General features: G+C 36.1%; 2 protein-coding genes across 2 annotated transcripts in view; one reads left to right on the forward strand and one right to left on the reverse strand.

The window, feature by feature from the left end:
* Positions 1-945: 945 nt before the first annotated feature.
* slc4a8 (solute carrier family 4 member 8) lies at positions 946-27,194 on the reverse strand. The gene is made up of 25 exons (XM_052558779.1): positions 26,912-27,194; positions 18,667-18,748; positions 18,389-18,550; positions 16,868-17,003; positions 16,402-16,562; positions 15,059-15,247; positions 14,401-14,486; positions 13,318-13,475; positions 13,145-13,232; positions 12,832-12,978; positions 12,653-12,753; positions 12,242-12,416; positions 11,966-12,099; positions 11,026-11,271; positions 10,720-10,825; positions 9,942-10,103; positions 9,726-9,839; positions 7,943-8,104; positions 7,604-7,855; positions 6,297-6,365; positions 6,038-6,211; positions 5,541-5,672; positions 3,577-3,683; positions 3,238-3,369; positions 946-2,400 (listed from the first exon to the last, which is right to left on the reverse strand). The coding sequence occupies exons 1-24, from the start codon at positions 26,954-26,956 to the stop codon at positions 3,240-3,242; spliced, it is 3,318 nt and encodes a 1,105-aa protein (XP_052414739.1). The 5' UTR covers positions 26,957-27,194; the 3' UTR covers positions 946-2,400; positions 3,238-3,239.
* Positions 8,774-27,616, forward strand: part of LOC127959542 (tubulin monoglycylase TTLL3-like) — a 31,128-nt gene continuing 12,285 nt past the window's right edge. The window contains exon 1 of the mRNA XM_052558782.1: positions 8,774-8,913. The gene's annotated coding sequence lies outside the window, so the exon portion shown is untranslated. The remainder of the gene's footprint in view (positions 8,914-27,616) is intronic.

Below are 27,616 nucleotides of genomic sequence, written 5' to 3' on the forward strand. Positions count from 1 at the left end.
AAACACACTGGATATATCAGTGTAAATGCAATACTGTTGGATTCCCAGAAGGACAGCAGAACAGATCCTCTTAAGAAAGCTGTTATCTGTTTCAAATCACTGTATGATACAGGCTTAGGGAAACATGCATGATACAAACTTACACTATAAGACCTATATAAGATTAAGTTAGATTTCTTACGATAAACTCTGGTGTGGTCTTTTCAGGCTTTTCTCGCATGTCACTGTCACATCCTGTCAGCTTTAGATTTTTCAGTACACTTGAAGAACTCTTGCATAATTAATAGTAAGCAAACATATAGTCAATGAAACATTACAGACACAATATAAAATGAATATTTTAAAAGCTATACAGTGTAATATATAATAATAGGTCTACCACCATAAGTGCTTGTCATATTTTGAGGCTGTTTTGTCCATTGCGTTTTTTTCTTAAAAGAAAAGAAAATGATATACAGGAAAAAATAATCTTAAAAAAAGATTACTTACTTTTCCATTTCTTTATTTGGTAAGTGTCAGTGTAATAAGCTGGATAATGTACAATTAGCCAGTTATTATTTGATAAATAAAAAAAAAATCTAAATATCACATCAGAAATATATTTCTAAAATATATTGGGTGAAAAAAACTTATATTATGTTATATTATGGCGAAGATGAATACACTAGAATATAAATGAATATAAATGCATTGAAAGTGAAGTGAATACTGACATTACTGGGGTGGATCAGCATGAACAGAAAAATTTTTTATATTGGATATTGAATTGTATATATCTAAGCAAAATTCTAAGCATGACCAATTTTCAGATTTCATTACGATTTAGTAAAGAACTGTAAGTGAATAAAATAAATAACTTTCAAAGCATATATTTATTACACCGCAAATTAAAAATAAAACACACATGACCATTTGTTGACAAACACGAAAGAACACATGCTCAGGTTCATCTCATTCAGAAAATCTCAGATTTATTCGAGTGAAACAGACATTCTCTTTGAGCACATCCCAGCATTAAGATAACATGTACAATCAAAGTCAATGACAACATTTTTGTAAACAAGAAAGCCATGGAGGGGACAATATAGATCATTTATAGCTTAATGTCATGCTGGGAGAATTCCTCATTCCTCAACATTCCAAAGCTGAGTCGACATTCCGAATTAAATTTTGACATTCTCCTATAAACTGAAGGCAGTTGAATAAAGTGAAATTACTACTTACAGACAACTGGTCCTGTAAGAAACCCATTCATATTAACAGCCAGTGTCTTACTGTATCTGCTCAACTCATTTTATTAAAATACATTTATATAAAAAAGAAAATGCATTACTTAAAATAACTGTTTCACACTGTTATACTCTATATAATAATTCCCTTCAAAATATAAAATCATATGCGTATATATATCTACACAAAGTGCAACTGTAAATAAAGTGTTATTTCACTGAGGTTAAAAACACAACCATATTTTTACCTCTTTCAGTGCAGAAACTACTGTGGCTCTGAGTGGCTCTGAGTTAAAAGTGTGGGGAGGTAGTCTAGTGGAGATGGCTTATTACTGGGACTCGTGACTGGAAAGGGTCTTCAAATGAGAACCTGAACAGTCCAGTTTACCCCTAAACCTTGTGCCTTAAATTTGGATGGTGCATCTTAATGGAGGTTTGACCAGTCTGTTCTTACAAGAAGGGGAGGGGAGACTTTATAATGGTGGAAAAAACAATCACAACAGATTTCATACTTCTCCATCAGTGTCCCTGGTGACCTAACCCTATAGAAGCCTTTTATTGCTCAATATTGACAGGTTTCAATACAACACACGCAATAAAAATAGACAAGTCCGTCTACTGGATAAGGACCGATTTGGTTCATGGCCAGGTTGGACTAATTTAAGCGATGGCTATTTATACTGGCACAAAAAGAGATCAAACCAAGTTCGTTGTTTTGACCGGCCATTTGGCTTAAACACACGTACTTATCATGGATTTTTGACGATGAACAAACCACGCATTTACAGTAATATCTACAGCAAGTATATAGTTAAAATGAGAACATTTAAACAACTGTATTATTCTATAAATGAGACCAGAAAAGACCAGACCTATTACCAGAAAAATACATGTACACTACAGCACAGCACAGAGACGCCTATGTCTGCTAAAACTCAACGAAACATTAAAAATAACCTGGATTTGGTAGGAGAATATGTTACACATATTCACACATACACTGACACACCAATATATCTCACACAGCTGTACAGAAACACGTGTGTGAGAAGAGTGAACTAATATCTGTGTGTTTTTAGCACATGGCTGCTTCTGTAAGTCAGCCGGACTTCATACGACTGATGCTAAGAACGTTATTTCTTCTTTCTGCAGGGTTACTTCACGGAACCTCCTGCGAGAACAGAAAAACACACAGATAACAGTAGGGTACAATCAAAACTTTTCAAAACCCAGTTTGTAAACTAATAACTCAAACTTAATGGAATAATTCACCCAAAAATGATGAAAAATGACTCACCCTCAGGCCATCCAAGATGTAGATGAGTTTGTTTCTTCATCAGAATAGAAATTGAGAAATGTTGCATGAATTCACTTTCTTTCTTAAGGATCCGCAGTGAATGAGTGCGGTCAGAATGAGAGTTCAAACAGCTGATGAAAACATCACAAGAAGTCATCTACAAGTAGTTCACACTTCACACAGTCCACACCAAATAAACTCCAATTCTTTACTTGATTTCTTGTGGAGCATAAATCTGTGTTTGTTAAGAAACAAATTCATCATGAAGATGTTTTTAACACTAAACCATTGCTCCAGGTTAAAATATCCTTTATCCATAATATTTCTCTTGTGAAAAAGTATTTTCTGAATCAGGAGAGAAATCTGCTCAGGCAAGCAATACTTACAAGTAAAAAAACAGTTTTAAATACATTTTGATTTTAGACAACAATAGGGAATGGATTTTTTTTTTTACTGGAGGAAGCATTATTATTAATTATGGAATCATATACATGGAGTTGTTTGGATTACTTGTAGACTATTGTGATGTTTTTATTAGCTGTTTGAACGCTCATTCTGATGGCACCCATTTACTGCAGAGGACCCATTGGTGATGTAATGCTAAATTTCTCCAAATCTGTTCTGATGAAGAAACAAACCCACTACAGAAAAAGAAAAGCAGTACACACATGAGTACAAAAGGAAATTTGGGGAAGTGGAACAATAACCAACCATTAAAGGATGGAAAGAGCGAGAGTCCTTGCCTTGCCACAGCGTTGTGTGTCCTTGTGATTGGAATTGAGGGATTTCCACACTGTAGTTTTAGACATTTCATCAGATATGTTAATATCAGAGGGGTCAGTCCTGGACAACAGGTGGACAGAGTTGAGGGGAGGAGGGGTGACGGCAGGAGAAAAGGAGAGATGGAAAGGCGAGTGTTAGTAAGCACACAGTCAGATACACAGTGGACATTGTGGGGTCTAAGCTTATTTTGAACACCACTGGACAGGGCTCCAGGGTTTGCATTACATCACAGAGCTTCTGATGTGCAGATCTGCTGCAGTGTGGTACCTGGGGTCTGGGGTTCGAGGTGAGTGTAGAGGTTTGTTCTCCAATGGGATCTGCAGCGCGTCTTGTAATTTCTCAGAGTCATCAACCAGCATCTCCTGTGATTCCTGCTACTCATATAAACATAAACCCTCCATCACTGTGTTTATGTATTACACGTGACAAACTAAATTGCAAAATTAGGTTGAAGTACTCATTTCAGTTTACATGCAATACTAGCCTGGTTTGTTTGAAAGGTTGAATTAAGTTTGTTCAGGGTGGAACTTAACATTTATATTTGGTCATTTAGCAGATGCTTTTATCCAAAGTGACTTACAAATGAGGACAATGGAAACAATCAAAATCAACAAAAGAGCAATGATATGCAAGTTCTATAACACCTATCAGTTAACATGTAGCAAGGTTTTTTTAATCATATAATAAACAAAAAGAAAATGAAAAATAAGAAAAGAAAAGAATAGAGCAAGCTAGTGTTAGATGATTTTTTTGCTTTCGTTAATTGTATGATAAATAAAAAAGAAAACAAATACAATACAACATTCTGTACTATACATTTTTACTGCTAATTTAAAGAATAGTATACTTTATGTATGTGAAAATAAATATTTTAAATAGCAGTGCAATACAGTGTTGTATTTTTTGTTGTTGGCTGCCATTCAGTTATTAGAAAGGAAATAAATAATAATAAATAAAATATTCAAAAATGAAATGGCATAAATGAATAAATAAAAATTTCCAAGCCGCGCGCTTCAGTTTGAATCTGAATAGCGCGTTCAGCGCGGGGGCGTGGACACATTAGATATAATGAAGGGAGACGTGAAAAACGGACATCACGTTGTTTTCATATGGATTAATTTATCACAGAATATTTTCGGCAGCACTTGTTTAGTTTTAAAGAAGACATGTCAAGCTTTCTATAGATATCTCTCATGTCTCTTCGTTGAGAATTCACGGAGTTACACTTCATTTTAATGACGTGTATGTACATGACGATCAGCGCAGACAGGCTGCAGACAGCACACAAACTGATAAGACGCTCGGGAGAAAACATAACTTCATAATCATACTTCGCGTTGTGATTCGGAGATGCTCGTTGTTCTAAATAAAGTTGGTTATGAACCCTCTTTTATGGCTAAACGCTTTGAAAATCCCGCTGTACTCACCGAGATTAGAAAAGCAGTCATCAGTGAAATGTTGTGAACACAACAAAAGGTATTTGTTGTACTGCTCTGGTATTGTGGTAAAAATGAATTTTAGCCATTGGTTCTTCTGATCTTCATTCTTTGGCAGTGAGAATAAAACAAACTTGCCTTTACTATTAAAAACACACTGTCTCCTCGACATGATGCTATCACACCAACCAGAGCGTCTGTGTGGGGGGTGGGGCAGGTCAGAGCTTCGTTTCTCCCAAGACGGTGGGCGGAGATTATTATGCAAAGTGCTCCTAGTGACGTACATAGAGATGGGCAAAAGATTTGAAATCTATAACGACTCGTTTCAGCGATTCAGAGTCGACTCCTTACTTTAGAAGCCAATAACTTTATAAATCGTGTACTTTTTGGTTTAATTACTTTGCACATTGTTTACACTGATGGACAGCTACATCATACACTGTAATACAGGTAATTTTTAATTCTTTATGTTGCATTGCTAATCCAAATAAAAAATGTAGCTCAAAATGAGTCGAGGAAAAACAGGCTAAAACTACTTTCGGTTAATTTGTTATGCAGGAAATGGAATGTTGAGCACATTGCATTGTGGGTTACAATACTGTGTTGTACACAGAATGATTTTGGAAATGTAGCTTTGTAGTTTTCTTCCCATAAAGACCGTGTACAAACTATGCACAAGAACATATTGCACAGTATAGAAAATAGTGTTTCTACTAATATTCGTGTAAGGCCTTTTACCTGCATAGATGTTGGGAAACCTTTTGCTTTATTAAACTCTGCATATAGATCACAAACCTCTTCTGCATTTTTAGAATCATCATCCAGCTTCTTCTTCTTATTCTCAGGCATCAGATCATCAAGATAACTAAGCTCCCGTTTGGAAAAACAGAAGTCCAGCAGCTTACGGATGAACACTAATGCCAGCACCTGCAAGAGATAAACACTTTTTCTGATTCTGATTCTTTTTATGATTCAAGTGGTTCCTAGATTAGCCTTCAGCGATTTTGGTTGAGCACAGCATTTACAACACAAAGGTCCTGGGTTTCATTCCCATGAATTGCATAATCTGATAAAATGTAGTGAATACCTTATTTCTAAATTTAAATTATAAATAAATAGTAATGCTATACTTCACAGCTCATGCATTCAAAATTTAAGTTGGCTTTTAAAAAAAGGATATGTATCACTCAGTCAGACTGATATTGTAAAATACTAGCATAGCTACAGTCGAGTATATGAATGGAAGTTTTAACATCCCTGACAAAAAGTATGTTGTTTGTTTTGGGTCGTACCATCATAGGGAAGACGATTGCAGCAGGGGAAGTTTTGATGACCCAGAGCAGCACAAGGCAGGTAAGTTGGGTCAGAGTGAACAGGTGAACCTTCCTCAGAGGAACATGACGTAGATAAATAAAGTCTGGTTGGTGCTTCGCTGGCATGCCAAACAACTTCAGACGGTCGAAGAACTGCGAAGGACAGGACAGAGAAAGATGACAAGTGACTGATGTGTCGGTATGCACATGTATGTTTAGTTCAGACGATTGTCTCTACCTGAATGCCTTTCAGAGATGAGACGCCCATATAAAGAAAAACACCATAGAGAACTGGCATGGGGATGAACTGTGAAACAAAAGGCAGGACATGAATGCATTTTGTTATCTAAAGCAGTAGTTATGTTTCCATCTAAAGATGCAAAATTAACTTATTGCATAAATTGCATATTGCATAAAACATTTGCGAATAAAGTACCATTTCCATCAATCATGTCAAGAGAACAAAATAGATGCTTCCTGATAAACTTGCACTAAAGCAGGACAAGGCACTGAATATAATAATTTTCATATATGATAAATTACTTTCACCTCAGAGCAAGTAGAAGAAACGCACTAACTGGAGGTGGATACCTGCTGTTTGGGAATGCAGTCATGTAAGACAATTATACAGCAATACCTGATGACAGACTTTGCTCAGGCACTTCAGAATGACCAAAACTTTTCAGATGCTATGCAACAAGATTGGTCCACTAGTTAGTCAAGTTATCCCATCCCACCGTGCAAAGTAACATTGCTTGTTTCATGCACATGGTGGAATTTATTCGGTAAATGTTTCAAACGTAGTTTGTGTGGATTTTTCTGATCAGATAAAACGTTTATCCTACTCGATTGTGCATTTTTTTAATGCAATATTCCAAAATGCGCATACAAATAGGTGGATGGAAACATAGCTGATGACTTTAATATATTTTTCAAGGTGTCATCAAGTGCAAAATTCACTTTTACATGTTGTTTGAACATAAATGTGTGTTGGCAGTGTTTGTACACATCCAGATTGGGCTACTTTAACACTGTTGCCGCAGGTTGCTTTTCTAATGTGATATTTAGCCCCCGGAAAGTGAATTTTACTAGAGGATCCCCAGGCAAAAACGTGTAGTTTACCCCCCCCCCCCCCAGAATGCAATTTTTATCAGGGAACCTCCCTCACATGCGATTGGGTTAGTTTTGGGCTAGTTTTGAGTACCAATTGGGCAGTGTTTTTTTCTTGCGAAGACCTGGCAACCCTGCCCCCCGATGTATGGTTTTCTTTTTTTTTGTGGAACACAAATGTAGACATTTTGAAGAATGTTAGTAACAAAACAGCTTCATGTCCCATTGACTTCTTTAGTATGGACAAATAATATTCTGAAAGTCAATGGGACCTGAAACTATTTCGTACCAACATTCTTCAAAATCTTGTGTGTACCATGGAAACAGTCAGTCATAGAGGTTTGTAAAAACATAAGAGGGGGTAAATGATGACACAATTTTCATTTTTGGGTAGACTATCCCTTAAAGAAAGCCACACTGAAGTTTTGTAATTACCTGTAATGCTCCAGTCATGAACACAGATAAGCCCATGAGTAGAAAAATGACCAGACCAGTCAGCCTCTGCTCTCTAATACCCAAAAATCGAGGTTGCTCTCCAGGGGCGGAGCTTTCAGACTCTAACTTCAAGCTGTTAACATGGGAAATTGATAGGACAGTTGCTGCAACAAACCAGGGTAACCCCATTATGGAACATACAGCCAGCATCACTCCAACCATCAGAAGATCCAAATGGTACCCGCAACCTTTCTGTGTGGAAGAAATAGGGCACACACTTACATATGATCTGTGCATACACACATCCTCTATAAAGGCTAATTAAAAAAATAAACATACCAGCAGTTTGTGTTCCTTGCGGTTAATTATGACAGCGGTGATCTGCTGGTCCATGAAGATGAGGATGGTGCAGAGAAGAGCTGGTATTAAGGCAGCCAGCACAGTCCACCAGGGGTTTGGCCCAATAGGGTTAATGAGCCAACCACGGTCATCACGCGTGGGCTGTAATACACGACCAGACAAGTTATCAAGTCAAAAAAAGGCCAAACCCATGAAAAACCATAAAATAACATTACTCATTATTTTTGTGCAAAAATATTATTTATTCCTTTGTAGGCAAAGCTGAATTTTTAACATCATTACTCCAGTCTTCAGTGTCACATGATCTTTCAGAAATCATTCTAATATGCTCTTTTGGTGCTCAAACAACATTTCTCCTCCTTCTACATTTATTCTTATTATTAACATTTCGATACTATTCGATGATCAGAAAGCATTTCTTGAGATTCAGAAAGCACCATTTCAATGCATCATTCCTCAATAAAAGTATTATAAATAGTGTAGATTTTTTTATTTTTAGATTTGTGTTTATTTATTTATTTTACAGTGTAGTGAACATTGTGATTTATTATGCTTATGGAAACTGTGAATTTCAGCATTTACCAGGCTGACAAAGATGTGAGTATTTCACTACAGGTGAATGATGCAACGCTCATGTGAATTCAGTCTTAATTGAGACATACTTGTTAATTAACTATGGATTAAATATTAGTCCAGCTCATTTGTTCATAGATCACTCTCTGTGCACAACGTGTGTATCCAGATTAGCCTTGGGTATAAACTCAATTCCAAGACTCAGCATTGTCTAATCATCTAATCTGTCACTGCAGGGATGCCACTCTAAATGAATCGTTTGAGAAAACGTGCCTCGAAACAAGACACAAAGAAACTGGACAATAACAGGACTGTTGTGGATTCTGAGTGAGCACTAAAAACTTTGAATACTAAAGCAGTGGATTCATCATTGTAAGGTAAGCTTTGAAAGAACATGATTTCCAAGCAGAACTTTTAAAAAGAACTGGAAAGCTTGAAGCATCTAGGAGAGTGTTTTCTCTTTACTGACTAACACAAATGTATCTCTTTTTTTTCTTTAAGTAATATAACTTGACTTTTGCATCTGTTTGGGTTTATTTGTCTAATGTATATTTTGATAGGTTAAGAGTTTGCAATAATATAAGAATATTGCATACAAGAAATACAAGTAAATATCAGTTCTTACTCTGGATACTACCAAAATAATATCTAATTTTTTATTAATTTGATTAAGTTTAATGATTATATAATTGAATGACTTTGGCTTGTAATAACATATGAAATGTATTTAAACAACTAATTAAATAAATACAACTCAAATATAAAACGACACATGAAATATAATGCTCACACATTGCTTAGATCCAGTACATATTAATTCTGAAATATTAATAGTACTACTACTGTAACTACTTCTTCTACTACTAATAATATAACATTATTATTGCAAATACTTCAACATCAGCACAGAGGCAAAAACACGTTGATCACAGCACAAAGGTCCTACATCTTAGAAATTCTATTAAAAATCCTTCTACTTCCTGAAAAGAGAGCATGGATAATCCACAAGGGGGCAGAAGAAATGTACTTTACTATACCACCTTTTGGCAAAGTATTGATCAGATTAATGATTTAGAGGCATTAGAAATCAATTTATCAAATATGATGCATACAGAGTTAAATACACAAACAAGTGTGTGTGTGTGTGTGAGATTGTATTTATGTATAGGCACTCGTTTATGATGCCTACCTTGAAGTTGCTGGGCACTTGTAACTTTTGGGATGGAACTCCAATTAAATAATCAATCAGGACCATGAAAACAATTGTGAGGAACACAGCAAAATCACTGATCATTGACCGTACCTACACAACAGAAACACACAAAAATATACACTTTGTATTTATTGTATAAAAAATTACACTGTGTACGCAAAATCTGTTTGTTAATGAGTATTTTAGCCTCACCCGTGTTGGGAAGTATTTGCTAGTCTTGAACTGTTTCAGGAAGGTAGACAAGGAAAAGGTCCCAAAAAACAAGATGGCCGACCAGAAGAGCACATCAGGAGTGTAGGGACCATGGTGTCCACACGCCGATCCAATAAACTGCCCCTGGAGATCTAAACACTCCTACTCACAACACACACACACACACACACACACACACACACACAGTTTGGCTCATGTTTAACTGCACTGGCAGCCGAGACACTGACTCAGCTGTGAAAATAGGATTAGCACTAAATGCGATCTATGTGAGACTACACTGTGAAATAACACCGCACTGCAGTAATGGGACTGTACAGTGTGTACTTATGTAATTTTTTTTTACTGCTTGACACCAGACTGGGGTTTATGACAATGTGAAGTTGTTGAGAAGTTAAAACTGAGATCACATTTTGAGGAGTACTTTTTCCCCATAGAGAATTTCACAGAAAGAAATCAATATTATTCCTGACACATTCAGGGTTTATTCAAAATCATCTGCACATCTTCACATGAGATTAAGATTCCAGTCATATCAGTGACTGGTGAGCGTTTTATCACACTGACCAGAATATTGAGATCACATGACTAACTAAACTTTTGTTTTTGCGGGATGATACATCCATGCCAGCAGGTGTCATTATAAAGTTTCTGTATCAGCCAGCTAAACAAAGAATTGCACTTTAATGGTTAGACCATGTAAAAATTTCATTTCCAGTGGTTAACTAAGATTGTGGGAGCATGTGGGTAGTTGAAGTACCGATACAGTGAGGTTGCTCCATGGCACTGCAGAGGCTGTTATATTCCTTTGATTCCACAGTTCTAGTGTTTTATTACTGGGATTATCAGGCTCTGCACACCTACAGCTGATGGCACACAATACAATGTGTTAATATTTGTTTTATATATATATATATATATATATATATATATATATAGTCCTTTGCTTTTCATCTTTATCTCATTTACATCTAGGAAAAACAACTGATGAAAGATTATTATTTACTGACTTCAAATTCGATGAGCAGGTGTATAGGCATCTGTGTGTGTATGAGTTTATACTTACTAGACCAGTGTTAGTTTGTCTAGATCGGCATGTCTGTTGATGGGGTACAGTTCTCTAAGATGAAAAAGTTTCTCTAGTGCTTCGTAAATGAAGATAAGACATATAAGCGCAGCAAACGCTTCCTCTGTGAAACGTGTGATGTAACAGACCAAGGAACTAGCATCCGTTGCAACAAGAATCAGACACAGGAAAGCCGTCCACAGACCGATACAAGTGCGCAGGGACAGGTACGAGAGATCGTAGTCTCTACAGGGACATAAATGGACAGGAGAGAGACAGTATAGTGGGTTAAGATCTGATCATATATGTAATATTTTGCTAATTTATGACACAATATAAGGAATAAGGTTAAATCAGTAAATGAATGGAAAACTTCTGTCATGACAACTCTCTGAAAGTTTTGCATGGTAATGTACATGGCAATGTTAATGTGTTTGGTCTTGGCAGAATAGATCTGCTACGCTGCTACTGCTGTGGCAGAGCAAATATCGAGATTTGCTACAGCCAAAACATCATGTAGGTTTAGGTAGGAAATACTGCTGCTGCACATATAACATATAAAATAACCCCAATATATTGCATACATGAAATCACACCATGAAAGATCTATACAGGTGGAGCTGGGGAAGGTGGAGGGTTTCTGAAGCAAGCTGCAACTGCTACAGCAAGCACTAGCCAAGTATTTGAACGTTGAGCAGCAAGTTCATTGGCTGCTGATGAGAAAACAAACCAATCGGCTGCACCATGTGAATAATAATCTTAATATACCAGATTGAGTTAGAATTTATTGACCTGCACCTTCTAGAGTTTCATGACAGAACTTTGTATTTATTATTCAATTTAAGAATTATTTAAGAATTATTTATCAAATGTATCATATTTATAACCAATGAAATTGTTCCGGGTAAGAAAGTGAATGATTAGTCTGGTCTGTACTGACTTGCAGAACTTGAAGAGAATTTTTTCAAACACAAGAACAGGTCCAGTGCTGCCCAGTATAGTTAGGGGCTGTCCAGCGAACAGAGAGTATGCTACTCCAGTCATAGACGCTCCTAAAAGAGATTCAATCGCACTCTGACACACACACACACACACACACACATGCACACATATAAATACACATGACTGCTGTTTTGTATTACAAACATATTTTTCATGTGACTTTGCCTAACAGACCAGACCACACAGAATCAAAACTGTGTGTTTGCCTACTTACAATGCGTCCTTCTGTAGCTTCTCCCAGAAGTCCTCCAAAGGTGATAACAGGAGACATGCAGGCACAGTACAGAAACAGAAAAGAAGCTACACACTGCAAACTCAGACCGTCTTTAAAATCACTCAAATAAAATGGAGCTTTTCTTTTCACATCCAGAATTAGTCCTCCGAACAGCCTACAGAGACATAGAGAGAGCAAAATTTCCATTGATTTCAAATGTTTTCATACTGAGCTAATAGCATTTCTATCCCCTAAAACCTCTAACCCTCACACAAACCCTTTTTTTGTCATATTGAAGACATCATTCAATATGTTTACTATTTTATTTTTCTTAGGGGGACTGTTGTTGGTTTTAATATTCTAGTGAGGATATTTGGTCTTGCACAGTGTTGTTCAAACCTGAACACACACCTTCCAGTTCTCTGCAGTTCTGGTCCATGGTGTTCTCCATGCTGCTCTTCCTCAACAGGGACAGCTGTTCCGTTCGGCACTCCTGGCATCTTTCTTTTCTCCTATTCCGTCAGAGGAGTAGATAAATTGGCACATATTGTCAATCGCTTTAATCACTTCAAGTGTTTGTTTTTCCATACCTGTGATGGGACACTTTTAGGAGGTTCTATGCGTATAGATGGGTCCCATTCCCCTGGAGGCAAAACTGTCACTTGATCCAGAAACTCATCTATACCAGCCAACAAATCACTTCTGTTCTTGGCCTTATATGCAACATCATGGAAAATCTAAATAATGGAAGAATAAAATTATATGAAATAAAATAAAAAATGTAACTAGCATTTAAAAATATTTTTTAATTACATTTATTTTACAAATGGTGTTTTTTAAACATGTAAAGACATGTTACATGTTACTGCATTAATATCTAATGAGATAATAATATGTATTGACCTCATCGGTCATGATGGTGGCCATGGAGCGACCGATCTCATGGTACTGTTGGGCTTTTCCATCAGGACCAAGCAAAATGAACACAAATCTACAGAGTAAAAAGCGATTTTGATTATTCTGTTACAGTGGAGTTATCAGCTTCATTTATGCTTTTGAAAGCAAACACTTTGTACCTAGTGGGAATGGGAACTTCAGTGAGTCCTGTAAGCAGTACAGCAGGAGACAGGCGAATGAATGCAACAATGGATCTCTCTAAAAAGTCCAGCTCCCCAACCAGCACATTGGAAGCTTCTGCTCCAGTGGGGATCTTTTTCATGAAATGTGTGTCCACCTAGAGAGAGAAGGTCATAGCAGTGTTATTTTTGTATTATTTGTATTTATTAATATTTTGAATGAGTCTTTTTCAGTTTTTATTTTAATTTTATTATGTGTCTTAGTCATTTTATTTATATTGTTTTTTTTGTTTTGTTTTTTTTTTGCTTTAGTTTAATATTATTTCAATTTTGGTTTTATTAATTTAATACTTTTTCAGTCAGTTGCCAAGACAATATTTCTCATTTCATTTACATAACATTTTTTTTCCATCTCATGTTAATTTTTATTTTTATTGTAATATTTATATAAATAAATCAAGTAGAAATCGCATGGTGGTTATTCCAGTCACTAACTCCAGCTGTTTATTTCGGTCAGGGTGACAGTTATAGATAAGAGGCACAGCAGGTATGTAATCTGATTGGGGCCACCTCAATGTCTATCAAATGGCTGGCATCTGGCTTATTAAAGTTAATTTCCTCTTTCCTGATCATTAGCATAACAACACACAAACAAGCTGCAGTACCTCTAAAGATCACCAGATGGCAGTGTTTGTGAAAGTGCATTTGTTCCAGAAGTTCTTGGTAACCAATTCATTGCCTGCCTCCAGTGAGCACTCAGGACATTAACAGAAATAAACTGATTCAACATGTTTTGGTTTAAAGAGTTATCTTGCTCAGTACCATCTTTTCTTTATTTTATTACATCCATCCGGTTTTCTGAAAACTGGATGTAGGAGAGATTTTTGCATATTAATTTTTTTTTATTGTGTCTAGCAGCTTTGATTACATTTATTATTATTATTCACTGTGATTTATTTTGAAGCCAAATGATAATCTATGAGAATATGCTACATACAGTATACATCACAATCATTAGTGATACTGTGTCAGTTTGATTTAGACAAAGGTGTGCTGTTCTTTTTGATGTTGTGGTTCTAGTACCTTGCTGAGATCCATCTGGCCATTATCCGCTGCTCCGATCTTTACATCTAGATTTGTAGGTGGAGGCTGGGGAGAAGTGGCAGGACCTGAGAGATACAATTAAATATGATACATATCTACAGCAACCTACAATTTCCACCTCGCATGTACTGTAGTACCAAAATAAAATTATATGTTTATTTCTATTACTAATAATCTAATATATTTATTAGAATGAAATAATTTATTTGTAAGTTGAACCATAAAACTTAAATATTAAGTGTTATTATGAGACTAACCCAAAAGGATAACACTCAGGATCTGATGTAATCTGTAAAACCCTATACGGAGCATAACACTCCATCCAAAGAAATTATGTCAATAATGCATGACCAGAAGTAGTCCAACTCCAAAAGAAGGATTTAGATAACTTTAATGATGGAATTTGGAAATTCTGTTTACAAAATAATTCATAAAAGAAAAAAGAGCTTTACATTTCTCCTATGGTATAAGAACAGTTGCACCCCATATATTTACATTGTTAATGTATTACTGTAAGCACACCTTTGACAAATCAAATTGAAATCAACACTGTTTAATTATATCCACAGGGCTTAAATTGTATTTAACCAACAATATTTCTTCATGATGCACATGTAAAATGTGCAGTTTAGCTCACCCGCCTTGTCCATGTGATGAGGATCACTCTGTTTCCTGCCCGAGTCAGTAAAGGACTTGACCATGGGCAGCAGGTTGTTCCTCTTCTTGTCACTCTGGTGGTGATGCTTCTTCAGAAGTGCCTCTCGAACCTTCATTCTCACACTGTCATCCAGTTCATGAGCTGCCTCCTGATGGTCAAGCACCAAATCTACACACAACAAATTATAAATATACAAACCAAATATAATCAACTATCGAAGGACAATCATGTCCTTTTTGTTGTTTTATTGTTTGCATGATTAAACTCTATGATGATGGTGACGATCAACTTCATATTTAGATCTGAATATGTTCCATTCTAGCAGTGATTTCTCAGCCTCTCACTTTCTCTTTTTCTTTAAAGCCTCACACAATTCCAGCCGGAGCTGATGCAGCACTCTTAATCTGCATCACTCACTCTTTCCCTGTCTTCCAACCTTTACAGTATAATTAATCTCCCTTGGTCACCCTGTCTTTCTATTTCTCCGGCATTAATCTTGCTCTTACCATTGCTGCAACACTGGTCATAACAGTTATGCTTCAACAAGACAGGTTCTATTGTGAGTCTGTTAGACTTCAGTGGCTGATAGTCATTGATCAGTACATTTAAAATTATACAATGTATACTTCTTCTTAAGCACAAATTGCATAAATTATGTATAAAAACTTGCAGGGTTGTAACCAGCATATATGTATTGATGTGCTCTCTACAGCCCTCATACGTTATATATATGTGTATTTGCATTATATACTGAAAGTGTAATTGTGCCACTAGTGGCAACCAAACTAAATTACCATAAGAGGAGTCCAAGCTCATGCTACTGAACATAAACAATTTTGAAAGAACAGCCACTATTTTTAAACTCTTTGAAAAATCAACCTACATATGGTGTTTTTAATACTGAAACAAATTCCGCACTTTTAATCTAAACGTTTCCTATACTCTTTAAGGTGACACATGCTGCTGACTGCTGTGCCCCTTCTTTTTTAAAACTACGAATCAGTGGGTGTTTGGTGTGAGTTTTGGTGTGTGTCTATGACTCTATCACCAACATGAGTGGGAGTGTGAGGTTACAGTATGTGTGAGGTTACAGGTGGGCCTAATAAACTGCTGTACTAGTCCCCATTAAAGACATGCACTGAATGCATAAATATAAACTTAAGGGTCAGGCTCAGACGGATTGTGATCAGGTTCAGCAAGCACTTTATACACTGACATTTTTAGAATCTGATACAGTAAGCTGAAGTCATTTTTTAGTGTTAAAAATGCGTCCTTTCACAGATAAACATGTAGAGTGCTGTACACATTGATTTCTGACTGACCTGCAATTTCCTCAATGCAGCTGGCCTTTATGTCCAACAGGACAGTTCCATTAATGATACAGCTCCGTAGCTCAAACAGACTATGGAGAGAGAGTGTAGCTACATACGGCTTACTCCACCTTTCCCCTCCATCTTCCACATCCTCCTCAAACTTTAACCACCTGAGAAATATTACGAACAAAGAGATACACATAGATAGTCTCTTGCTTCAACTCTCAGAAGGCAACAGAGGGTTGTTTGATAACCATTAGGTTTTTAAAATCTGGGGTCTGGGAACCTTCAGGGGGCTGCAAGAACTGGGGGGTCTGTGGAAAACCTTAGAGGAAAAACCGTGTAAAAAATGCATACAGCTGCTTTTGCACAAGAATTATCATATTTGACAGTCAGTGACATCTGAAAAATTCAAACCCCCGGACTTATCTTTTTGGCACTGAATATCATGTTTCAGAACGTACTGTATGCATACCTCGCAGTTTCCTTCCACTCCGCATCTTTGCCGTCTTTAACACAGATTTCGTCAAGTTCTGTGAAGAGGTCATGTGCTGCATGCTCCTCATCCTCTTCAGTGCCCAGAATAAACTGAACCCTCTGGGATGGAGTATCTGAGAAAAAGAGACAGGATGAATGAGAGAGAATTTGTAAAAGTTCATTTTCGCTGTGAGAGAGGAAGTAGAGGAAGGAAGCACAGTAAACAAATGTCTTATCCAAGCAATTTTCAGTGTTTGTCATCATAAACCTGAGTTTGTTTTTAGGTTTTGTGGTCTCAAGGGTACAATGTTGAGAAAAAGTAATAAAGGTCCAAAGTGTGCTTTTTACACCAAATTGCAGGATATTATCACTAATAAATAACATTCAGGCACAAACCACCTATGAAGAAGGCCCATTATAAATTTATTGATTTATTAATTACCTAAGAGAGATTGTTTTGAAGGAAAGAATATGCAACTGATATAGGCCTATAAAAGTGAAGCACGGCAAGGAAGCTTTATTCGTTTTTGCCAAAATCACATGATCTAAATGTCTAAAGCTTTGTTCACCTGAAATTCACATGACTGCTTCAGTTGGACCACAAGGAGTGAACCTTAGTGCAGTTTTCCTTTCTCTAGTATGTTTTTAACAGTGAATACCTGAATTTATACAGTATATGAATCCCAATGTTCATTTGACTACGAGAAGCCACAACTGGGGCATGCAACAGACTGCAGATTTTATTTTATTTTTTTTTATTTTTTTTTTACCATTTTTTTAAATTGTTTTACTTTCAGCACACAGAAAAAAATACAAAAATAACTTAGACCACTTTTATTTCTTTAAAAAAAAAAAAAAAAAAAATTTGATGTTCATTATTTTGACCACCTGATGGCTGCAGCATACACCGTGTTTAAAAGCTTTTACTAATGATCCTTTTTACAAAACATCTGAAAGGAAGGACTATGTGCTTTGTAAAGCTTAACCTTCACTATAAGTCTATCAGTCTTTTTTTTAGCATTAGGGATTTTCAGTGTCTCTCTGGAGGTTAAATCGTTATGCAAGTAGGTGGCGACAAAGAATGTATTTTCATTTGAATCATTCAATCAACCGAATCGTTCAAAGCACTGAATCATTTAGGAAAATAACGATACAAATGAGTCATTAAATCATTCACTGGCCCGAGTAGTTTAAAACACTAATTCATTCAGAAGCCCAGCCACCGTGTGGTGCTTGGAGACGCCCAACGGCAAATTTTCGTCGGGGGAGCATAAGTAGATAAAGTAATTGGGAATTTTATGTCTAAAATGATACTTATGTTTAATAACCTTATTTCTCACTTATTTGTTTTATGAAAGGAATCTTACATGGTTACTTTTGTGGCGCTATATACTTTACGCATTTGAATGATGCGCTTTGGCGAGCGTTTATTTTGAATCCTAGATATAATTTTACAGATTCACCATCCTGTGAATGAAGCTACAAGCGTTTGACTGGTTACTACTGTTGTCGTTCTCACCGTGCGATGTTGCGGCACTTTCTGTGTTCGTGCCTTCTTGAGGCACACTTCCGGCCCGCATCCTCTCAGCTCTTCTTCGGTGTTTGGAGCTGTGCGGCCGGTGATGACGATGAGACGGCCTGCCCATGGGCATCCGTACACCCACAAACAGAGTCCTGTGACCTGGGAGAAAAAGATAGCTGGTGAGATTCAGTGTGATTTTCCTGTTAATATGACTGTATTGAGCTGTTTGCTGTACCACATGAATGACTGAGTAAGTGTTGTGGTTGCATACTAACCCTCCAGCTCTTCTTTCTCATAATGGATATTTAGAACTGAGCTAGTGCCACCATGGTCCACCACAGCCTCCTCATCAGGCCTCTGTAATACACATTTACTTGTTTTTAATGAGAGTGTAAATAAGTACATACAGTACTATAGTTAGTAGATAGAAAAACACACAAAAGTTAGTTTTTCTATCACTGAAGGGAATTTCCATTTACTGCTTTTATAATTAGCTAATGACGTTTTTTTATACCCTCAGCCGAATACTTGCAGGAACCTTTCATTTCTACACATTTTCACTGTATATCTGTGTGGATATTTGGTCCCCACAAAGTAAACACACCTCAACACACACAAAATGAATTCAGACTTGAATTCGACTGCATTTTAAATGAAGGACCTGTCTCGGATGATGAATGTGTGTTAGGGAAAGACAGACTTGTGAGTTACTACAGGGACTGGGCTTGTGTATACCGACATTTACTGTGTTATTCTAAACAGTGGATGCTATATTATCAAGCTTTTTAAGGGTAAAATCATCATATTTTTTTTACACTTTATTTCCATAAGGAAATAAATACATAAATATTTGTCATGCTATTACAATTATTTTGCATAGTCATAATTGGTTTAAATGCCCATTTTCCACCCTCTCTCTGACCCTATGAATTCAAGTTTCAGAAGTAGGTTTTTGCTGCTTAGTTTAATTTCTTAAGGTTATTAGGTTTTCACAGAACGTCATAGGACTCATAATAAAAAGATCTTAATCAAAAGATTAAAAAAATGTTCCCCATCATTTGACTCGTCTACTTAATCTATAATGACAAGTCAAAAAGGTATATATTACCAAATTAAAACAATTCACCTTGCATACCAGTCATCAAAAAAAAAAAAAAAAAGACACTTAGTATCAACATTTTTTCTTTACACCAGACATATTTTATTTAGCACTGCTTGACCCTCAGACACAATATAGTTCATGTAGATGAATATCCATAATCCTTTGACAATTTAGTTATAACTGTATGCAAAATAGATGCACAGTGGCCAAATTAATACATACAATCAAAGTTGCATTTAAGATCTTACCTGACTTTGTGGTTGCCTGTTAATAAAGGTACTGTAACCCACTACCTTCAAACAGTCAAATAACACTGATACTTTATTAGGCTTCCTATTATTCAATTCCTTCTTTACCTTTGTGTGTGTGTGATATCCCTCTGGGATGCTGCTATCTTTCCATGACAAAGATGATTCATCAGTGTGTTTTCATGGCTTTCTTTTGCAGGAACACAAGCCTATAATTCATATAAACCCTGTTGAACATTTCCCGCATCAAAAGTACAGCCAAACGGAGCAAAATATTCTCACAGGCTTTGTAATGCAGCACAATAATAATATATCCAAGAAAAGCTTTGTCAAATGAACCCAGTGGTTTTAAAATGATCTATATTCACTGTTGTGCAAATGATGCTCTGTTGTGTATTTTGCTTGAGGCTTATGTGTATGTTTGATCGGTGAGATATTGATTGGCAATCATAGTGTGGATCAGCATTTGAGGTCATGCATTACATTGTGTGTTATAACAAAAGCACCAGTAGCTTTCCACTATAATAGCATCCGCCTTGTTTCCAACATCCCACTAACATATAATTATGGTACATGCATCTTATCAAGGTCCTCTAGAACTACAATTATTATAGGCTTAAGAACAATCGCTTAAGTTTCTTAGCTTCTCTAATCGTAAGACCACCGACTGTGATTTTATTGTGATTTTAGCTTGCATTTCAAGGTAATATGTTACATGGCTGCAATGCAAAATCACTATAATTATACCTCACTTCTGAATGATTACTGTTCTGTTTGGAGGGTTTTCAATGAAATGCATCCATTTCATACAGTCATGCCCTCTGCTTTCCCTTTGAAGAATGAGTGCATGTGTGAATACAAGAAAAATAGTATTTTGCAAAGGGGGACCCATTAGTTAAAGAGCCTTTAAGTACTGTTACTCCTTTAATAAGGATATTTGTTCCCACACATATTCCACTGCATGTTATGGTAGGATTTGCCAGAATACAGACGTACTTGTATAGATTGGTGGTGATTTTCAGAATTAGCCAGTCAGTGGGTTGGTTGAACATTTAGTCTACCTTAAGGAACCCTGTATATTTACCTGACCTCAATAGGGTTTTTCTTAACGGTTGAGCTATTGTAAACTGTACAAACTGCTTTTTTAAAAATGTAAAGTTTTTGGTAGGACACTCAAAAGACGGCATGTTACATGATGCAACTGCTGGAGACATTTGTCTGGGGAAAGGGGGATTATAAAAAAAAAAAAGTAGAAATATATTTGAAGTTGACTAGATAAACTATAAACCTCACTAAACAAATTGTTGGGTTTTGAACAATGACTTACTAATGACTTGTTTTTTTCTGTAGTGTGTGTAATCATTACTTAAGTTGAACACAAGACAACCATGCGATGTATCACTCAGACTGCCTTGTCATCCCAGTCATGGATCATCTGAGTACTTATTGTCATTAAAACACATACCCAGGGGGAAGGAGAAAATAGAGATCGAGCTAATCATGTGAATGAGTTAATGAATTTTTCATCGTCTGCTTTATGCTTCTGTTTTCCTACTCCTTCTCTCTCAATATCTCCTTGTCCCTTTCCCTTTATTGGTCTGACATGAGCACATACCCTAATTCAAATAATAACAAAACACTTGAGCTGACTAGACTGCTCCTGTGTCACCTAGCTACTCCTTTGTGTGTACAGTATCTGTGTGTCACTCACAAAGGGAGATTTTCCACTTACAAAAAATGGCTTCTTCTTACCTCTCCTTATTACCAGGCAACCATTCCGCAGTCCCTGATCAAGGACGCATATAATAAAACAAATCTATATTGAATGGAAACCTTAACGGCAATTTTATTTTTCGTAATTTTTACTTTCTATCTTGCAGTCGTGATCTATGAAATCACAGTTGCGATCACAAATGCTACCAAAAGCTTAGGGTCAATATAATGTTTTTATATAATATTAAAGAAATTAATAATTTTATTCATCAAGGATGCACGTTGACCAAAATGACGGTAAAGACATCTATAAATATAATACCTTTATTTCTTAAAATAAGACTGTATTTTAATTTTAATTTATTACTTTATCTCACAATGTTCTAATATTTTGCTCTGAAGAAGAAATGGGATAAGTAGTAGTTTAGATGGTTTAGTTGGACAGCGTGACACAGACACAGACCACTACCACTGCCACTTCCAGATGCTCCCATCCGCCTGAACAGATACAGTGGCACATGCACACACAAACACACACACACACGCACAAACCATAACATCATTTCAAATCTGAACTAAATGCTCTTATGTTGTTTTTCGTTAGAGACCAGAATGTATGTTATCGATAACAGTTCATTTTTCAATAAACCACTTAAAGCATCATTTTGGGAGAGATGGTCAACCCACTGCATTATTCAGACTTACAAATAAAGAATTGGTTAGAGAGGGTTGAAGTACTACCTGTTACTCTTTACAGAATGACTCATTCACTATTCATTTCCACCTCCCCCTTTCTGTCACAATGGCATCATGTCCTTCATGTCATGCATATTTAAAATAAAAAATAAGGATTGGTTTGCATGTTAGCTTAAGTGCATTCGTATTAACGTTGTGTGTGACAAGTTTGTGCATTTTACAAAGACATTGTTGGTTCCCTGTTCTTGTAATGTACATGTATGCTTGTGTGTGAATGCTTACTGGATCATGCAGCAGTACTAAAACAATACCATGGAATTAACATGTTTTTTGGCATAATACCAAGGAAATAATATATTTGAGTATATTTTGAAATGAAGGTGCTATTATTCTTATTCTTATGCTATTATATACATTAGAATATATTATATATACTGCAATTACAGTATAAAATGTACCCTGCACAAAGACTGCCTTTTATTAGCTAACTATTTGGAATGGATGTGGGCAGAGTACATTATGTAACTATTCATGCTCTCTGATACCTGTTCAAAAATGACAGTCAGAAACAACTGACCAAATGAGAAAAAGAGAGATGTTGACTGGTATAAAAAGAGCACAGCATCAGACAAATAGTGATAACAAAATGAAAAAAAAAAAACTCTCTAAGCTAAAACATTGTTGAGATTTTTCTTACATACTGTATAATTAATATAAAGGCCCTGAATAGAATGAGATACAAAAATATATTTTAAACCATTTTTTTTCTTCACAGTTGTAAATTAAAATGTATATTATCTTTGCAAAATGGGCAGTGTTTATAAAGTGTGAACATGCTATAGTTTTATCATACATGAAGAGGACCTTTTAAAAAAAATTGGACCATCAGTGCTCAACACTAAAAAAATCAGTTTTAAAACTTTTCATTAAAAGATTGATCAGAATTTTCTTGTAAATGTATTCAATAAAACCTCTCAGGATCATACTAGAAAAAAAGAAGGTATGACATGAAATCTGGGTTGAAATGAAAAGTTTCAGGCGCCATTAATGTAATGGACATATTGAGCCAAGAGAGTTCTGAATGGTTCCCTCTTATTCACTCTCTCTGCTGAGAGTGTCTAAATAAACACACATTTCTCAACAAATGGAAAAACTATTGATTGGTTTTCCTCACAAAAAGAGGCTTTGCACATGCCCTTTCTCTCCACTGCCCCTATCCAAGGGATGATAAAGTTTTCTCATATACAGGTGCATCTCAATAAATTAGAATGTTGTAGAAAAGTTCATTTATTTCAGTAATTCAACTCAAATTGTGAAACTCATGTATTAAACAAATTCATGTTTAATACATGAATTTGACTGAAGTACTTTAAGTCTTTGGTTCTTTTAATTGTGATTTTGGCTCACATTTAACAAAAACCCACCAATTAATCTCAACAAATTAGAATACTTCATAATACTTCATTTTTAGTGTATTGTTGGCCTTCTGGAAAGTATGTTAATTTACTGTACATGTACTCAATACTTCCTAGGCGCTCCTTTTGCTTTAATTACTGCATCAATTGAGCGTGGCATGGAGGTGATCAGTTTGTGACACTGCTGAGCTGGTATGGAAGTCCAGGTTTCTTTGACAGTGGCCTTCAGCTCAACTGCATTTTTTGGTCTCTTGTTTCTCATCTTCCTCTTGACAATACCCCATAGATTCTCTGTGGGGTTCAGGTCTGGTGAGTTTGCTGGCCAGTCAAACACACCAACACCATGGTCATTTAACCAACTTTTGGTGCTTTTGGCAGTGTGGGCAGGTGCCAAATCCTGCTTGAAATCAGAAATCAGCATCTTCAAAAAGCTGGTCAGCAGAAGGAAGCATTAAGTGCTCCAAAATTTCTTGGTAAACGGGTGCAGTGACCAGGGTTGTAACGATATACTGGTATAACGATATGCCATGATATAAACGTGCGATTATGATATTATGTACACTTGCTTATCTACGGTATTGGTAGAAAATAACAGACACAGTATCTCACCTGCGCCTATACAACAACTCTCCACTTAACTGTTCTCTTGCTCCACCCACACGTACAATGGCGACTACATCAGAGACAGAGGCCGTTATCTCTAACCCTATCCCATTTCAAAATATGAGTTAAAATTGGCACTAGTATGGGAATACTTTTTAAATAGAAAAGACGAATGTAGCCTAGTGATCCAAACTGAGAGACCATTTTGAAGGCTCAAAAAACCTTTGCAGGTGTTTTGAGTTGATTAGCTGATTGGCAAGTCACCATATTCTAATTTGTTGAGATAGTGAATTGGTGTGTTTTTGTTAAATGTGATCCAAAATAATCACAATTAAAAGAACCAAAGACTTAAACTACTAGAGTCTGTGTGCATTAAATTTATTTAATACACAATTTGAGTTGAATTTCAATTTGAGTTGAATTACTGAAATAAATGAACTTTTCCACAACATTCTAATTTATTGAGATGCACCTGTATGTTCAGAAGTACGGAAACTTTATTTAATTCCCATAATGTTAATGTTTTTTCATTTAATCATTTTTTTAGATAGGCTAGTAAGTCTTTCAAGCAGATGTTATGAAACTTATAAACAGAATAATTCACCGTAAAATTAAAATAGTCAAAATAATTTATGAATTCAATGCTACTGTACAACATATTTCTATAGACTTTTGGATTTTAAGTCATTCTTCCCTCAAAATATTGATTATCACCACTGTTAACTTCCATTGGCACCTACATGAGAGATGCAACAGTGCCGGATTCATGAACAATTGAGTTTACCCACTGAATGACTTGTTCATGAAGTGGATTGATCTGGTTCTCCAGTTTACTCAATGATTCAGCTGTAGTTGTTAACAACACACTTGAGTGGAAATAATCAGTGAATAATAACTGTTCAGTGGGTTTGTCACTCACTCACACAAAGCCATTGTGTGGATTCAGAAGACTTCATATACTGTATACAAATGACTTTCATGATACATTTGCAGTTTTTTAGCTTTATGGGAATAGTTCACCCAAAAATTAAAATTTACTTTAAAAATGCTGATCTTCAGGTTAACCAAGATGATAACAGATAAACAGATTTAGAGATATTTAACATTTCATCACTTGATTAACAATGGACCCTCTACAGTGAATGGGTGCCATCAGAATGAGAGTCCAAGCAAATGATAAAAACATCACAGGTAATCACAAATAATCCACACAAATCTAGTCTAGTTTTAAGGTCTTGTTAACTGAAAGAGTTTTTTAAAGAAACAAATAAATCATTTTAAGGCATTTTAACTTTAACTTTCCATAATTCATATACACAAACATATTTGGGTTGTACTTTATTTTATAGTATGTGTGCTTACATGTACTTATAGTGTACTTACAGTGTATTTATCTAAGAAAGTTCTGGTAATTCAAGGTAACTACATGGGGTTAGGTTAAGGGGTAGGTTCAGGGTTAGTACTATTGTTACGTAGTTATTGTAATTATTATAGTAAGTCCTGTACAGGAACAGGACTGTAAAATAAAGTGCTACCCATTGTTTTGACTTGTATTTAAGCCAGAAGCAACAGTTTGAAGTTAGAACGATATATGTGTTAATTACAAACATGCAGCTTTTACTTCAGAATACAATAATTGACAGACTATTTGTAAAATAATGTTATGTTTCAACTCTTCATGCCTTAAAAAACTAATAATGCAATGCTTCATTTATCCAAATATCTTCAGATGAATAAATTCATTAGCATCTTGGATGGCCTTGGGGCAAACTCATTTGGGTCAAATTCATTTTAAAATCCTTGTTAATTGTAATGTACAAGAGTAACAAGTCAGTTATTCATAATTTCTCCTTTTGTGTTCACAGATGAAATAGTCAATACAAGTTTGGCGGTTAGAAGATGAATTTTTACTAATGGGCAAATTAATCCTTTCATAGCCTTAATGACAGGAAGCAGTAGCTGCTCAAAAGAGCCAGGAGTCAGGTTTCCTCCTAACGTGTCAAATGATAAGCTACAAGCATTTCACTTTACAAGCAGCGTTTACTTTGGCGCTGAAAAGCTTCTCCAATAGCGCTGTTGCAGTCTAAAGACGGACCCTCAGTAAGAGAGGATGGCGTCAAGGTCATTTGAGGGTAGCGGGGTACATTGGCAGTACGCGCTCCCCAAAGGAAGCCATATTTTGCACAATAATCTCATTGATACAACATCATCAAATGCTAAAAGCTTTCATTTCTAAAAGCAGTTTATGGCGTAACGCGCTCCCTCTTGCCATAACGCCCTAAGCCTTGACAAGACACCGCTATACCGGCAAGCACACAGTCAGAGTGACGCGTATAATAAACGAATGATGCGAGCTGGTGGGAATACTGCTGCTGCACGTGCCTGTAACACCGCAATAACACGCATCCACGCGCGGAAATAGGAACTGCCCGCTTTTAACGGGATGCAATTATAGACCGAAAGTGTAGCGTCGATAAGATATTTTGTGGCAATGGGGGCGAGATGGAACACACAGTACTATTGATCCCTGCTCTAATGGGGCTCCCGGATGTGTTTGTATTCCATTCAAGAATTGTATCATAAAAAGGCAGTCTTTTGTAGATATTGATCTATGACATAATATGGCACATTACATGCTGTTTCCTATAGTACATGTCTTATTCTAAGTTACTGGAGGAATAAAACGAATTAACACACTTATCAGTTTTGCAATATACACATAAGTACGCATCGTATGAACTACCTGATAGCTCAGCATGCTCTCCTGGTCGCTGTTCTCGGCAGGCATGCTTAACTCCGTTTTAAAGCAGAGTCAAAGGTGCGTTGATTGCAGCTTGCACAGAAGGAATACAGCGACGCGGATCAGATTTGCAGTTGCTGTTGAGAAACTCCAGATCACTTGATGCATATACGGTTAGACATTAAGTACTCTTGGCCCCTTCTTAAACTAACATTGAGATGTAAACGCGCATTCGCCCTTTCTATACTTTAATGCTGTTGTTAGGCGCGCGCTCTCCAGGACTTGGAAAGAGGTACTGACTGTGGCAGCATCATATGTGGTTCAGCCAATCAGAGAGCTCGAAATGGGACTGTTGCTGAAGCTGTAATTCGATTGATGCGTTTTTGCACCTATACAGGAAAGTGCCAGAAATAGTTGTACAATTCATGAGAGTGAAAATAATGTGAACAGCGTCACAGCGTCTCAACTAAGTGAAGTTTATATAAGATCGTGTTGAAAAAGCATTTAGTGTCTAGGTAAACTACTTTTTTTAAAGTCAGAATGCCGTAATTGATTAGTGAATGGGGTTTATTTTTTTATGATAAGTGAATGAACGTCATTAACAATGCTACTCATTTATTTTTCACAATACAAATATGTCTGCATACGTAAAATCATTATTTTGCTTATCTAGACAATAATTAAATAAAAAAGTATTAATAATTACGC

This window comes from Carassius gibelio, chromosome B6 (genome assembly GCF_023724105.1).
Source record: "Carassius gibelio isolate Cgi1373 ecotype wild population from Czech Republic chromosome B6, carGib1.2-hapl.c, whole genome shotgun sequence".
NCBI classification, from domain to species: Eukaryota; Metazoa; Chordata; class Actinopteri; order Cypriniformes; family Cyprinidae; genus Carassius; species Carassius gibelio.